Source organism: Aspergillus japonicus, assembly GCF_003184785.1.
Source record: "Aspergillus japonicus CBS 114.51 unplaced genomic scaffold BO86scaffold_27, whole genome shotgun sequence".
Taxonomy (NCBI): domain Eukaryota; kingdom Fungi; phylum Ascomycota; class Eurotiomycetes; order Eurotiales; family Aspergillaceae; genus Aspergillus; species Aspergillus japonicus.
Window position 1 is genome coordinate 212070 of NW_020291664.1, and position 14796 is coordinate 226865.

At 54.8% G+C, this 14796-nt stretch overlaps 6 protein-coding genes across 6 annotated transcripts; 2 read left to right on the top strand and 4 right to left on the bottom strand.

The window, feature by feature from the left end:
- Positions 1–883: 883 nt before the first annotated feature.
- On the bottom strand, positions 884–2468 carry BO86DRAFT_314211 (uncharacterized protein; the record flags this gene model as incomplete). The annotated part of the gene is made up of 2 exons (XM_025668035.1): positions 884–2342; positions 2389–2468. The coding sequence occupies 2 exons, from the start codon at positions 2466–2468 to the stop codon at positions 884–886; spliced, it is 1539 nt and encodes a 512-aa protein (XP_025527260.1).
- A 791-nt stretch (positions 2469–3259) lies between these two features.
- fahA (fumarylacetoacetate hydrolase FahA) lies at positions 3260–4687 on the top strand. The gene has a single exon (XM_025672175.1). It carries the CDS (start codon positions 3323–3325, stop codon positions 4619–4621), a length of 1299 nt encoding a protein of 432 aa, XP_025527261.1. The 5' UTR covers positions 3260–3322; the 3' UTR covers positions 4622–4687.
- A 61-nt stretch (positions 4688–4748) lies between these two features.
- On the bottom strand, positions 4749–5551 carry maiA (maleylacetoacetate isomerase MaiA). Its single transcript, XM_025672176.1, has one exon. It carries the CDS (start codon positions 5477–5479, stop codon positions 4787–4789), a length of 693 nt encoding a protein of 230 aa, XP_025527262.1. The 5' UTR covers positions 5480–5551; the 3' UTR covers positions 4749–4786.
- An 807-nt stretch (positions 5552–6358) lies between these two features.
- BO86DRAFT_100904 (transcription factor domain-containing protein) lies at positions 6359–9884 on the bottom strand. The gene is made up of 8 exons (XM_025665847.1): positions 9553–9884; positions 9393–9475; positions 8219–9208; positions 7960–8168; positions 7780–7912; positions 7504–7728; positions 7299–7454; positions 6359–7239 (listed from the first exon to the last, which is right to left on the bottom strand). The coding sequence occupies exons 1-8, from the start codon at positions 9640–9642 to the stop codon at positions 6384–6386; spliced, it is 2742 nt and encodes a 913-aa protein (XP_025527263.1). The 5' UTR covers positions 9643–9884; the 3' UTR covers positions 6359–6383.
- A 545-nt stretch (positions 9885–10429) lies between these two features.
- BO86DRAFT_363124 (Zn(II)2Cys6 transcription factor) lies at positions 10430–13049 on the top strand. Its single transcript, XM_025669951.1, has 4 exons — positions 10430–10548; positions 10612–11102; positions 11162–11767; positions 11821–13049. Exons 2-4 carry the CDS (start codon positions 10705–10707, stop codon positions 12695–12697), a joined length of 1881 nt encoding a protein of 626 aa, XP_025527264.1. The 5' UTR covers positions 10430–10548; positions 10612–10704; the 3' UTR covers positions 12698–13049.
- BO86DRAFT_100919 (glycoside hydrolase family 16 protein) lies at positions 12880–14576 on the bottom strand. Its single transcript, XM_025665848.1, has one exon. It carries the CDS (start codon positions 14388–14390, stop codon positions 13062–13064), a length of 1329 nt encoding a protein of 442 aa, XP_025527265.1. The 5' UTR covers positions 14391–14576; the 3' UTR covers positions 12880–13061.
- Positions 14577–14796: the final 220 nt, after the last annotated feature.

Genomic DNA, 14796 nt, shown 5'->3' on the forward strand with positions numbered 1-14796 from the left:
CATAGGCGTCGCCTTCGGGTGCTTGTTCAGCTGAGTGCCCAGACAGGCACCCAGGATGGTGATGGCGATAACCACCACAGCCAGCGGAATGGCCCATCGCAGCCATTTCTTTTTGTTCTGGTTCTCCGTGGCCGGTGGCTTGCTGGCACTGTTGGAGGTTGCAGGCCAGGGAAGCTGTCCGCCTCCATAGGGTTGCATTTTGAGGGTGCTCTGGATGGGTTAGTATGCGATCCTGGCTGATACCAATAGCAAATGGGAGGCTGGCATGAAAGTACTTGATGGTAAGAAATGTTCTTGATAGTGGTAAGGTGCTTGAGAGTACTGAAGGTACTGGATGTTGAGGATGCTACCTGATACTAAGGTCTTGTGGTGGTGCAGGTACGGTGCGAAGGAGATGTGGGTAAATTCAGGAGATGGAGAGATTCAACGGGAGAATTCAGGTCGTCGGGCCGGTGACTCAGATGCATCATAGTATCAGGAAATGCATTTCCAGCAGACTTACCATCATGGTTATGCAACCATGTCCGCATGGGTGGTTGACTCACTCTTCCTTGCAGCCAAGTCTCTGAATAGCTTCAACCATGGTGCCATCGATTGGGATCATATCGAGAATCATGGTACAAGGGTAAATGCATGACAGACATCGTCATCGAACTTCGCTTGATTGAATCATGTCGAGCATCCTGGTACAAGTGATACAAGATTAAACCTCTGAAAGACTTTATCGAACTCGCTATGACCCTCGATGAAGTCATGGTGTGATGCAAAAACGCCGTCGAGTATCGGACACTCCAAGGGGAACAAGAGACCATGCAAAGTGAATATGCAAGCTGGTATTGTTGAGCTACATAGCCTTCACTAAAATGGTCTATTAACTTGAACATTAAAGTATATCATTCAATACGACAGTGTCTTCCGGATAGGGTACAGCATCACCGATGTCCAACTGCGACATGCGAATAGGCGCCCAGTCGGCAGCCTTCTGGCTTGATTGAAGAACCTCTACCAGAAACCGGTCCCTCCCCTCGGGATACTCAGCAGCAATCCAGCTTTCGCCGTCCTTCCCCATCTTCTGCACCTCCGCCTTCAGCGCCTCGACCGCGATACTTGCACAGACCTGGGAATTGATCATACCCTCCATGTGCGGCCAGGCACGCAATGCTTCGATGGCCCGTACACGCAAGCGCAAGTCCGGGCATAGAGTGGCCACAATGTGCAAACCCGGACAGACCACAGGCTCCATGGTAAACGTCGTGCTTCTCGAGATTTGGTTCATGATGGCTAGGCTGCTGGAAAGTAGCGCAGCACATTCGACAGTGATTTGACTAGTGGTGTAATCTCCGGGAAATAATACCCTCAGGGTGACGTATTGGACCAGCAGGAGGTGACGAAGCACGTCCGCTCCACGTTCTTCCTTGGGAGTAAACCTGGAGCCGCGTTTCTGGCAAAAAGAATCAAGAGCTTGAGTAATATCTGCGTATCGAGCAAGGATTCTCTGTCTCTTGAGCCACAGATCGTCGTATTTTGCCAGAATCTCGGCCTGCGTTGAGCGCATCAGGTACGCGATCAGGAGAATCGAGTAATTGAGCGTTTCCGTGAATGCTTGCTGTGCCTCACCGACGCTATGTACAACGATAGCACATACGTTCAATACCCACTCAGGTTCGTCTACTGAGTCAATGCTCTGAGCAGGTCCATCAGCGGCATACAAGGCGGCGGTAACATTAAGGTGATCGAAGAAGCCGACAAGGTCGGGATCTATTACCTGTCCCTGTGCTTGCGCCTCCTTGATGAGTTGCACCCCATGGTGGAGATGCATGGCCGCTCTGCCATATTGGCCCCGCAATAGCTCCCCCATCACAAACAGAAGACAGCACGTGATAACGGCCTGGTACTTTTGTGGGTCATTAGACGCGCCTCGTCTTCGCAGCAGGGCGGAGGATCGGGTGGAGTGTTCTAAAGCGAAGTTCAAATGGGAGTCATCTGTTCGGTTACCCGACAGTCTCATACAATTCGACTCGGCGTCCTGATGGATTGCACTAAGCATGATGACCGCATGGCAGACGGCGGGCTCGGCACAGCTCTGCGGAAGAATGTAGCGTTCCCAAAGAGGCGAGTCGAATAAATCCACCAGACCTGAGACTGTGTGGTATTGGAAGTACGCAAAACAGGTTTGCTCATCGGAGGTCAAAGCCGGGCCATGAAAGCGGCTGGGGTAGATGCGTGGGAGACCCATGTTGCGCTTGGCAGGAAGCCGATATAGGTCATACTCGCATTTCCGACCGGTAGAGGTACAGTTGTTGCATGCTCCTGGGAACTCATCGCATCGCACACGCCGCACACTGGAGGGGTTAGCCATGAGTCCGGGCATTGCCGTGCTATACCTACCGACAGGTGCGGCAACCCGTTTTCGATCTCGAGCGAAACGTTTTCTGACGATTAGACGGTAGAACCCTCTTCTCAGCCATGATACTGTGCTGGATTGCGATCAAGGAGCCCCTGAGAGTGTCTGAAGTGCCAACGTGAGGCTGAAATGGAGAGCAGCCAGCAAGCCGAGTTATTAGGCAAGTTAGTGTTGGCACTAAGATAAGGCGCGCTACCAGGCTAACAGGCCGTCACTGCCACTGCAGCTTTCCACTAGACCAGATTTGACCGAAATTGGTGCGGACGGGACTTAACAGGGGTCGGTATCGCCGCCATTTGTGTTAACACAGATGTCCGTCCCATTTGTTCTTTGTTTCTTTGTTGTTCTTCGCCTCTTGCTCCAGTCAACTGGTCGCAGCTGAAGAAGCATTTGTCTTCAACGCCATAGAAAGCCGATGAACCTCTTTCAGTGGTTGCTCAAAACCAGATGGTTTCTCAAAGTTCACAGACGGTCCAGAAACCGACAATCGATGTTTTGAACTCATTGCCAATTCTCGCGCATTCGAGGTGCAACCCTTTGGAAGGCCTTCGTTTTTGGATCGGCTCTTGCAGTGCGAGGTCAAAATCCAGCTGTAACAGGAAGATAATGCTGCCTTTGAGTGCCCGCCATCAAGCAGGGAGAGTTCGAGAATAACTTAAACAGGTTGGAAGGAAGATGGCAGCGGAAATGCAGCAGCTTCCGGTCGGTGGAAGGAAAGACGCGGAATGGAATTGCCGGGGATAAGCGGAGACGGAGGGAATTCCGCGGGGGGGCGCTCAACCCCGCGATTCCTCCATCGCATTAAGACGTACTTTACTTCTTGCTTGCTCTCTTCCTTCCATCTTTTCTCCAGTCACCACCTCTCTCTCCTCGTCCACCTTTCAGCATCCTCTCAGCTTTTTTTCTTCAACACACAACATGGCTTCGTGGCTACAGATCCCCAAGAACTCGCCCTTTTCGTTGGCAAACATTCCCTTCGGAATCATCTCCACAGCCAAAGCTGCCTCGCGGGTCCCTGCCATTGCCATCGGCGACTACGCCTTGAACCTCAATGCCTTCGCCTCGTCGGGCGGCTTCGCCCAGCTGCCCTCTTTCGAACCTCATCTCAATGTTTTCGACCAACCCACGCTGAACGCATTCGCAGCATTGGGACGGCCAGTGCACCGCCAGGTCCGCGAGTACATCCAGTCGATCTTCCGCGCCGACACGCCCTTCCCCCAGATCCTCAAAGACAACACGTCGCTCCAGCAGGAAGCCCTCCTGCCCCTGTCGGAGGTGACCAACCACCTGCCCATGCAGATCGGCGATTACACGGACTTCTACGCGGGTCTGAACCACGCCTACACGCTGGGAGTGCTCCTGCGGGGTCCCGACAACGCGCTGCAGCCCAACTACAAGCACCTGCCCGTGGCGTACCACGGCCGCGCCTCCTCCATCGTGCCCTCGGGAACGCCGATCCACCGCCCCAACGGCCAGATCCTGGCCAACCCCACCGCGGTGCCCAAGGTGCCGACGTTCACCACCTGCAAGCGGCTGGACATTGAGCTCGAGCTGGCCGCGTTCGTCAGCCAGCCCAACGAGCTGGGCCAGCCGGTCTCCGTGCAGGAGGCCGAGGACCACATCTTCGGGGTGGTGCTGATGAACGACTGGTCGGCGCGGGACATCCAGGCGTGGGAGTACGTGCCGCTGGGGCCATTCAACGCCAAGAACTGGGCGACGACCATCTCGCCGTGGGTGGTGCTGCTGGACGCGCTGGAGCCCTTCCGCACCGCCAGCCTGGAGCCCGAGAACAACCAGAACGTGCTGCCGTACCTGCGCGAGAAGCGGCACGACAACGTCTTCGACATCCCGCTGGAGTTCGAGATCACCAACGAGGGCGGCCAGCCCACGACCATCTCGCGCAGCAACGCCAAGAACCTCATCTTCTCGTTCCCGCAGATGCTGGCGCACCACACAATCACGGGCTGCAATCTGCGGACGGGCGATCTGCTGGGCAGCGGCACCATCTCCGGCCCGGAGCCCGGCATGGAGGGCAGTCTGATCGAGCAGACGAAGGGGAAGAACCCGATCCAGCTGGCGGACGGCTCGAACCGGATCTTCTTGGAGGATGGCGACACGGTGGTTCTGCGCGGGAAGGCCGGCACGGAGGGCAACTATGTGGGATTTGGTGACTGTATCGGAAAGATCCTTGCAGCGCCTCAGCTGAACTTCGACTAGCCTAGCCTATTCACCCAAATACCCCAGCATCCTAGGTAGCTTAGTTCGAGTACCGTACAAATAAAACTGAGGCAATATTCCCCCACCCTCCAGGAACCAGATATCTAATCATACCGCAACTCAACCACACACATACATACACGCCCACCCCCCAAATCAAACCATCTACTCCACCCGCAACTCGACAGGTGTATCCCCCTGCCTGGCCCAATGCGCCCTCCGCACGGCCTCCAACCGCTCCAACCGCCGCACCACCCGCGCGACCACCGGAAACAGCCCCGCAACATCGACCCCGACCCTCTCCGCGCCCCAAACCGCCGGCACCAAACACACATCCGCGACCGTCACCTGATCGCCCACACTGAACGTGCCACTCACGCCCGCCTCCGCAATAATCGTCTCATACGCGCGCAACCCATCCTCAATCAGGTCCCTCGACCACGCAGCGCGATCCACGCCCAACGGCGCCACGCGCTTCAAGATCCGCAGGTTTGTGACGGGCTGCACGTCGCACGCGATGATCTGGGCCAGCGTACGCGCCAGCGCTCGCTTCGCCGGGTCGCGCGGGAGGAGAGCCGGGGTGGCTGGGAAGGCTTCGTCGAGGTATTCGAGGGCGGCGAGGGATTGGGTGATCTTGATCGGGGCTGCAGTGAGGGACTCCGAACCCGGGGACGAGGAGATGAGGAGGGTGGGCACCGTGCCGGACGGGTTGCGGGCGAGGTTGTCCGGGGATTGTTGGGCCCCCTCGAGCAGGTTGAGGGGGATGGGCGTGTAGGGCAGGGATTTGAGGTGCAGGGCAATGCGCAGGCGGGCGGAGCAGGAGGACCGGAAGTACGTGTAGAGGGTGATTTCGGGCATTTTCTCGTTGCTGGAGCTGTGATAGGGATGTGCTGGAGGTGAGGTGTGTGGTTTGAGGGTATTGGATAGGGATCCGAGGTTTGAAATGTGTTCTCTCTTAACGGGGGAAGGGATGGGATTCTGTATTCAGTACGGCTCGTATATATATCTACGGTTCCAGCGGGATACAACAAGGGTAGTCGCGGAGATGCGGGATTACCTTAATCAAACTGTCACACGACCGAGCAGGAGAGGATTGACTGGGTTTTGGATGGTGTAGTGTACTGTACAAGGGTTCCAAGTTCATCTGGCACAATGTCTTGCTGTAGATTCACTCGTCTCGCGGCACTCACACACATTTCTCATCCGCAGCCTTCTTCCTTACCGAGTCATAGGAATTAATCGCGACAGTGGTCGCACATTTCCAAAGTAAATCCCAATAAAGACATTACAAGTGAGTACCAGTATGTAAATGTATGCATTTCCCCGGTTATACTACCCTATGTCATCAGGTGGGAGCTGCAGTACCCGGACCGCTGGCTCTATGCGGGGACGGAAAGGTTCCGCGGCGCCACTTCCGAAATCTTCCCCGCCCGCCAATTTCCGCTGCTTTCCACTACGTAGTACCGATCTGCGCTGCTCGTATAGCTAGCTCTGGATCGGTCTTTGTCCTACCGCGTACTCGATTGACGCGCCGGTATACCATGGCTTTCGACTGTGAGTCCTCTCAATTGTATCGTTGCTGGTCTCTCGGGCTACCTGTCAGGTGATCTCGTAGGAGGCATTCATGCAATGGCTATCCTATCAACTCTTTCGACGAACATGTTGTGGGATATTCCATGTGCAAAAAGTATCGCTGAAAGAGGAAGAGAATGAGGAAAATAACAGAAATTACAAGTTAGATCTCCTCATGTCTAGTCTATGGTCATAAGGAAGGACCCCCGAATGTGTTCCCCTCGGGCGAATCCCACCAAGATTCGATGTCATTGAGCGAGGGTAGGGCTGTGTCCTCGGCATACAAGTTTGTGTTCCCAAGGGGTGGAAAGCCGTCCTCGCCAAGATTGTCGGACAGCAGCTGCAGGTCCGAATCGCGAATCCAGTCGAAATCCCCCGGTTGAACCGTGACGGATTGTTGGGCGGGATCCACTGGTATGTGCTGGGCTGCTCGAGTCATAACCTGCGGTTGGCCGAATGGCAAACCAGCAGCAGTAAGCGAGTGCGCTGTCGGCAGCGAGAGAGGCATCGCGGCCTGATTCCGAGGCGCTGCGGTCCGCGATTTCTTCCTCGACACGTCTGCGTCCCTTGTTCGTCCTATGGGTTTCTGTGACTGTGTTCGGTGGCTCATCTGACGCTTGACAGCAGAACCCGAACGACGCATATGTGCTTGCCATCGCCGCTGAAGACTTACGAGGAAGTCCCGCGTGCGCTTCGCGTTCTCAAAAGACTGACCAATTTCGTCCAGGGCACGGAAGCAAAGGTTCAGGTATGCGACCATTTCGGCATTATTGCCGTTGTCGCTACCTTGTCGGGAATTCGAGATGGTAACGTAAAGAAGAATCAGTGCGGCACTGAATATCATAGCTACAACCTGGCTATTCATGCGACGAAAGGTATAGTATTTCTCATAGATGTGGAGGAGTTGCGCGATGGCCGTAGAAGACTCGATGCACATTCTTCGCGCATGATGGTAGCCGGGGCCCTGACGGGGGCTACGCGGCTGGATGTAGCTTTTCGACACCCAGGGACGGTGGGTGAAGATGACTATTTGGTGATATTGCATGCTGCGTAGAGAGTATTAGTACCTGCTCAACCCGAGACTAGCAAGAAGAAAAGCCCTTACTGTAATACCAAGAGATGGGGCAGTTTGGGGGCGGCATCGTTTGAAATGTCGATATCTAAGTTGGAAGGCAGATTTGCCTTCCAGGCGAATAGGTCATCTGTGACACGGTGGCACAGTCTCTGTAGATCATGACGGGATATATCTGAGCATCCATATCTTAACCAGAGTCAGTGACTTGTGCAGTTGTACGGTGCCGGCGACTTACAGAATGTGGCCAACCGGGGAGATTATCTCCCACAGTACGGCGAACTGGCGGCTGATCAACTCGTTGGGATTTTTCAGCCCACCCTCGAGTGCTTCTGACTTGTTTGAAAGGCCGTAGGCATGCCACATAGCTTCCTTCTCAGCACCCAAGTCGGAGGCAGGCTTGGGAACTGTAATATCTCCGGTACTCATACGGAACGGTCTTCCAAGATAAAATCCCCAGAAGCTGCCAAGAAGGTTAGACCAAGTACCCGACTCGAGGATCGGCATCACTTACTGGTCCGCAGTGTAACTTCCCCAGAACGCTACCTTACGGACATCAGCTTCGTGGACACTGATGTCGCCTTTCTCCACGTAGGGTGTCATGTCAAGATGCAACCCAAGATCAAAGGCAAGCCTCATCGACATTCCTACTTATGTCAGACTGAAGTTCTTTCTTCTCGTGTGGTCAACATACCACTGTAAAGCCAACCTCTAGCATCACGGTTCGATGAGCCCTCGTGGGAACTCAGTATAACAAGGGCCTGAACCGTAGCAACGCAGGGAGAATCCAGTTCAATCTCCAGGAGAGCTTTCGCCCTGTCCGCGAAGAACTCCGAGAGCGACTTCGGAAATGTGATGAAGGTGGGGTGATATCGGGCTTCGAAGGCACTTCCGATCGCGCACCTAGTATAATCAGCAATACGTCGCGGTGGCGATCCAAAGAGCAATCATACATAGCATTAGTGAGAACTTCCGAATAGAAAGGTGTATCTATCAGATCGTTTCTCCATTCCGACCGAGCGTTCAAATACATCTCCTTATCTACCACATAGGTACTGGGGTTCTGCCACGTGAAGTAGAGTTCGACAAGATGATCCTCCAGCGCTTGACTGACGTGCTGGCCCACACGCAGATGGTTCAGGATGTCTTGACCATCATGACGGACTGTACGGGCATCTGGACGCTGATGCTGTTGTGTAGCCGAAACGTCCACCAGGTTGAGGTTTGAGGTCGCGCCAAAGAAACGTAGGTGGCCATCACCCGAAAGCTTGAGGGTCCCAATGCGGTGCGAGATCTGCTCAATGACATCCTTCTCAGCTTCGTCTTCCTCGCCACTGTTCGAATCCACATCCTTATCATTCCAACCCAGATTCAACAGCACCCCGGGTTGCTGAGCTATGTCTTGCGACAGTTGCAGGCTATCCGGACTCAGGCTGGTGTCCTGCGATCCGTTCGATCTACGATCTATGTTGGCATAAAGCGCATCCAGGCTTTCCGCTGTTGGAAGAGTAAACCCCCAAGTCGATGCAGGTTTAATGTTACTAGACAGTCCCAAGTTGACTTCGGACTGAGCCATGGCCTCCCGAGTGATATCGGTGACGGGTAGAGACGACTGGTGAGGGATTATGCTTTGTGAGGCCGGTGAAATTTCAGGTGCACTATCAATTTCGAGCTGGCGATTTGACGTTGAATGAGGGGAGGTTGTGGATTGGGCAGGGGAATCGGTAGCAGTGGGTAAAGTTGATGCGCTCTGCGCATTGGCTGCGAGTAAATTGCCAGTCTTCGTTGACGCGCGAGGGATTTGAAGAGTGTCGAGAACTCTGTTCATACCCGACTCATCCTCCTCCTTCATCGGTGGAGGCTCGAGACCGTGATCATGAATGAACTGGCATAACTGATCAATCCTGGCGGAGAAAAGCTCTGTCGCAGCACGTAAGGATACTCTGATAGTAAAAATGGTCAGCTCGACCAGGCTAGACCATCGGATGAACGATAATGCTGTCTGTTTATCCCTCGGCACTAATAAGTGAATCATCTTGCCCTCCGCCGCCAATATGTTGGGTGCATAACATGTAGCCAAGCCTTGTAATTTGACTGGTGTGTGATGAGCGCGTGAGGAGGACATACTTGCGTTTGTCATCTCCATGTTGATATTTGCATTCCTTCCCTTTCCTTTGGCAATTTTGGCAATGTGGAGTAGAGCCGTCACACTAACCAGCAGATTGTCAGCACATGTGCAATGGAACCTAGGTGACTCTTTTTTTTGAGATGGCGTCAAATCACTGACTCTGATTTTACTCTCTCGACAAGCGACACAGGCTGTGGTGACGTGCTTTCGAGGAGCCCTCTTAGGCTTCTCCAGCTGGTGAGGCTGCATGATGGTTGAAGCTGCCGGTCGGACTTGCGCAGAATTGGTGCGGGGAGGAATAGCGGGGTGTCTTTGAATTCTGCGTTCTGGCAGAAGTATGGCGATCAGAATGATGCCGGGAGTGGAAGAGTTAATCACCCAGTGTCTGGTGTAGACTTAATGAGAGCGCGCATGATTCTTAGAGGGCACCGAATGTGTTGTGATGGCGCAGAAAACGAATGACGAAGGAACAGCGAACAGGAGTTGGTGGAGACGGTGGATGGCAGTCACACACCGCACTGACTAGCGAGGAGCGATTCACTAGTGTCGTTATAGGCTTGTCTGGGCTGGGGGTTTGTTCTGGGGAAGTGATGGAGAAGGTCTGATAGGCAGGCTTGATCTCGAGGCGGGGAGAAGCTGTTCCACTCCAAGCGCCACAGCGGCCAATGAGTGCCTCGGCAATTTTCCGACCGTAAGGGAACGATTTCCCGCTGTGAAAGAGGATGCCTCAGGGACTAGGCATTACTAATACCGTGAAGACCAAATATATGTGGCAGAAGTGGTTGTCGATAGACGGACGTATACGTGTCTGATACTTCCGGTGTCCTTACCAATTCGTAGTGGTTCTTGTGGTTCCTTTGAACAAAGAAGTGTGTGGAGCAGGCCCGGGGTCTGATACGAAGACTTCCCCGCAAGGGTCAGTTGCACCTTGCAAGCACAGCATCACATGACCTAAATGCAAACACTGCAAACCCCGCGCTGGTCTTTGACGGTCGCCGCCTTCGATCATGCCAATCCATGTCTTATCAGTGTCTCTCCATAGTCGATTGTCTGCCAACTAATCAGACAACTGACGCCTCGTTCTATCCCCATACATGGACTTCTCTCGTTTCAAATAGGCCACTGCATCAGTCGGCCCTTACTCGAGCTTTCTAGGTAAGTGTCGCCCATCCAGCTATTCAACCTGTGTAACGCCGCTCACCCTTGCTTTATCATCAGGGTGGCTCGCAGCAGACTATATACTCGACCCGATCCTTCTCTCCAAAACCTCCTGCTCTCCGTCATATCATCGGTGTAACATGTACGGGTAAGATGTCGGCTACGCTATTTCTTGACAAGCCACTTCTCAAAGTTAGTCGGCCGGTCGCTGCTTGCTCACGATGTCGAACCGCCAAGATCAAGTGCGACGGGAAGCTTCCTGCCTGCTCCGCATGTGAAAGGGTGGGCAAGTCCGACACTTGCTCCGGCGCAAGCGACGAGTTTGCTCGAGGCAAAGAAAGAAGTTATGTGGCCTCCTTAGAAGGGTACTGCGAGAGGCTGGAGAAGAAGATCGCGGAGCTCCGCCATCTGAAGACCTCGCTGTCCGTCGACAATAGGGGGATTGCGCACCAGAACTCGATCACCTCAATAACAGCGTCGGAATCTGCGGCCCAGGGTCCCAACAAAGAAGTCTCGGATATTGATGATCTGGTGGGGGATTTTGGATTCTTGTGAGTTGTCTTCGAGTGCGATCACCCCGCCCACTGATTAACGACCTCATCATCGTCAGGTCCGTGAACGCCACCTCCAGAGACTTCCACGGTATCACTTCGAGCACCTCCTTTGCCAACCTTCTCTTGTCACTTTCCCTCGCCGACCCATTACCCAAACAATCTTTACGACCACTTCCACCGCGCCACGAGATCACCCACCTCCTCCAACATTACTTTGACACTCTCTACATTCAACTCCCATTCTTTGCCGAAACAAGCTTCTGGACCTCGGTTGATGCAATGTATCAGTCTGGCGGTCGATTCGCCAAGCCGTTCGACCATTGGATGTTATATACAGTCCTGGCCACCTCCTCTGCATCCTTGTCGTACGAGATTGGCGATGAAAGTCAGCAGGATGCGCTATCATATGTCACTCAGGCGTTACAAAGGGCGGAGGATGTCCTTCGTCCGGGATCCATCCAAGGAATCCAGGCGATCATGCTTCTCGCACAATACTCGCTATTCGACCCCAAACATTTCCGGAGCTGGTTTCTGGTCGGGATGGCTGTCCGAGTGATGGTGGATCTCGGTCTGCACCAGGACCCTCCGGTAGAAGTCCAATCCTCGACCAAACATCTGGACCTGCGTCGCCGTATATTACATTGCCTCTACTCTCTGGACAGGTTCGTATGAGCCCCGCGTGCACTCACGGAAAGGCTACTAACGTCGTCGACAGAGGCGCCAGCACCGTCTTCGAACGGCCATTCTCCTTCTCCGACGAATCTGTCAATGTCGCCCTCCCCTCTACCACGGCAGGCTCCATGCTCAGCGAGCAGAGCCATCTCTTCCTGCGTAGCTCCGAACCCGCGTGGCATCTGGTCAAGATCCGGCAGATTCTATCCGAAGCGTACTCAAGGAATTACTTCCACGACCACGACTCCTGCCCCCTGTACGCGAAATCCACCTGGGCCCTCGGCGCAGAAGCCTACGAATGGTTCGACGCCACCCCCAACACCACGCCCAGCCACTTCCCCGTCCTCTACAAGCTGGAACTCCTCTACACGGTAGTCATAATCCTATCACCCAACGACGAACCCTCGACGGCGGTCGGAGAGTACCGCAACGTGGTCCTCTTCGAACGCTGCATGCAGTATCTCGGCCAGATCCAAGAAACGCTGCGCAACCCGGCCTGGTCCCCCTTCCTGACGTTCTGGGACATGCACCGCGCCCTGCAGGCGATCCGCCGCCTGACGCGGGAGTTGACCGAGAACCACGACCTCCCGCTCAGTCCCTCGGTGCCGGTCCTCCCGGCGGTGCCTCCGGAGACGCCGTCGGCGCTGGTCCTCGACGGCGAGGACTGCCTCAACTTCTACGCGCGGGCGACGGCCTGCCTGTCAGATATCCACTGCATCCTGCGGTTCGGGCTGAGGAAATGGGGCGACGACCCCGTGTTCGAGGAGATGCAGCAGCTGTCGGAGACCATCCAGCGACGCCTGATCTCGTCGCCTGCGCCGTACATGGCGGGGGCCGGGGCGGGGGCGTACATGCCGGGATACTCGACGATGGTCTCGGCGGGGCCGGGGTCGGGGTACCCCGGGTATGACATCGGGTGATTTGATTCGTGTTGTGCGTTATGATGTATGAACGACTTGACGTGAAAGTTGGACTTGGTTGCTCAGTAAAGCATAAGTATACGGATGTTCTAATGTCACCTCACTTCCACCCTGTCATCCGACGTCAGAGTTCAAAGACTAGTGTGTGGACTCAAAGTATCACTTCTTCCCCGCAACAAGAAAAATCGATTTTCTTCACAAACATGAAAATACGCATAATCAGAGCGCTCATCCAGCAAGCACGAAACCCATAGAACGAACGTGTGAAACACCAACCCATAACCCCGCTAATCCCACAATCCTTCTAATCCAGTCTATCTACATCTCTACATATATACATACAGTCAAATCTATGATCTATCTATCACGTAGCCCGGAAGACCCAAAACCCGGCAAACTCCCAATACGCCTGGGTGAAATTATCCGGATGGCTGCGCACGAAGTCCACACACCGGCCGGGGCAGTGGTAGAGGTCGGTGTAGAACTGCTTCTGGGCGCCGAGCTCGCCGCAGAGGTCGATGTTGGCGATGATGCTCTGGTTGCGGAAGTGGGCGGCGATGTCGCACTGGGTGTTGGGGAAGTCGGCCAGGGGGGTGCCCCACGTTGACGGGTCGGGGGTCGCGGAGGTATTGGTGGAGGTGTTGGTGGAGGTACTACTGGTACTCGAGGTGATGTCGGCCGGGATGGCGGCACGGGGGAAGAACCAGGTGCGGATGCCTGCGTCGCGGAGTTCGAGGGCGTAGACCTGTTGTTTCTGTTGGTTGGAGACGAAGAGGAAAGGGACAAGCATAAGGGGAGGAAGAGGCATGCCACATACCCCGCCGCCATTCTCATTCAACTCCTGGCCGTAGGTGCTCGGCGGGCCCTGCACCCCGCACCCGGCGTTACTGTGCGTGCTGTTATCGCAGGTGACGAAATTCGCGGTTCCCGTCTGGTGGCGCTTGACGTTCTTCATGTTGCAGCCGGCGTCCGTGTGCAGGGTGACGGCGTTGCCCTCGGTGGCGAGGTTGTTGGTCTCGACGACGTCGATCTCGCCGTTGGCCGGCCAGTTGACCGTGTCGGTCAGCCACAGGGCGGGCCACAGGCCGCAGCCGTAGGGCGAGTGCCGGATGTCGAAGACGAAGAGGCCCGTGTCGTAGCTGGTGGTGGACTCGAGGCGCACGGAGCGGCGGCCGTGGCTCGCGTTGCGGTCCGCCGTGTCGACGCGCAGCACCGCCGACGAGGCGTCCGGCGTGACGTACGTCAGGTTCAGGGACTGCGCGGTGGATTTGTTGACGTACTGCACGAAACCGTCGGTGGGGTCGACGCCCGAGTAGTACTCGAAGCGGTCGAAGAACGAGGCCCCCGCGTAGGTGTCGACCAGTTCGTAGTTCAGGCGCGAGTAGTCCGGGTAGCTGCTGGATTTCTTCGTGCCTTCGACGGCGCCAACGACTACCGCGATGATGATGACAATGGCGATGCCGGCGGCGACGAGGAGGCGCTTGCGGGTCGACCAGCCACGGGGATCGTACCAGCGATGCTCCAGCACGGGCGCATTGTTGCTGCGGCGAGGCCCTTCGCCGGTGCCTGGGGGTGGTGGTGGTCCGGCGTGGTGAAGGGGTTCGTCGAAGTCGATTTTGGGAAGTTGGGTGGTTGTGGCTCCAGGGTATCGGCTTAGATCATCTCCTGATAATGAATAGTGATTACTGGTCATGGCGATTAAATGAGTGTGGATATTTCAGGCACAGTTTCTCAACAGACAAGGTGGAAAGATAGTTGATGGAACAAACTACAAAATACAAAATACAAAATATGAAAAACCTACAGTGTCGTGACTGACAAATCCCCCAGTTAAATCGGCTGGTAGTCTGGGAAAGAGCGAGACGAAACCGGATAACTTGTCGTCATGGTAAGACACGGGCGGAAGAACCGATCGTGCCCTGATTGAGAAATCAGGAAGCATTCAGCACGCAATGAATGGATGAGTTATCCATCGGACCATCCCTTCCCCCGGTCGGACACCGCCTTGGTATGGTTTCACCGATGGTCAGATTATGTGCTGATATGAACTTCATTATTATTAACTATTGCGAAAGAGCCGTTGAAAAAAAAAAAAAAAA

Coding starts and splice junctions, on each gene's coding strand:
- fahA (XM_025672175.1), top strand. CDS start 3,323: ATGGCTTCGTGGCTACAGATCCCCAAGAACTCGCCCTTTTCGTTGGCA.
- maiA (XM_025672176.1), bottom strand. CDS start 5,479: ATGCCCGAAATCACCCTCTACACGTACTTCCGGTCCTCCTGCTCCGCC.
- BO86DRAFT_100904 (XM_025665847.1), bottom strand. CDS start 9,642: ATGCAGCCTCACCAGCTGGAGAAGCCTAAGAGGGCTCCTCGAAAGCAC. Junction 7,913..7,959: donor TAGAGGTTGGCTTTACAGTG/GTATGTTGACCA, acceptor TGACATAAGTAG/GAATGTCGATGAGGCTTGCC. Junction 7,729..7,779: donor GGAAGTTACACTGCGGACCA/GTAAGTGATGCC, acceptor CCTTCTTGGCAG/CTTCTGGGGATTTTATCTTG.
- BO86DRAFT_363124 (XM_025669951.1), top strand. CDS start 10,705: ATGTCGGCTACGCTATTTCTTGACAAGCCACTTCTCAAAGTTAGTCGG. Junction 11,103..11,161: donor GTGGGGGATTTTGGATTCTT/GTGAGTTGTCTT, acceptor CATCATCGTCAG/GTCCGTGAACGCCACCTCCA. Junction 11,768..11,820: donor TGCCTCTACTCTCTGGACAG/GTTCGTATGAGC, acceptor CGTCGTCGACAG/AGGCGCCAGCACCGTCTTCG.
- BO86DRAFT_100919 (XM_025665848.1), bottom strand. CDS start 14,390: ATGACCAGTAATCACTATTCATTATCAGGAGATGATCTAAGCCGATAC.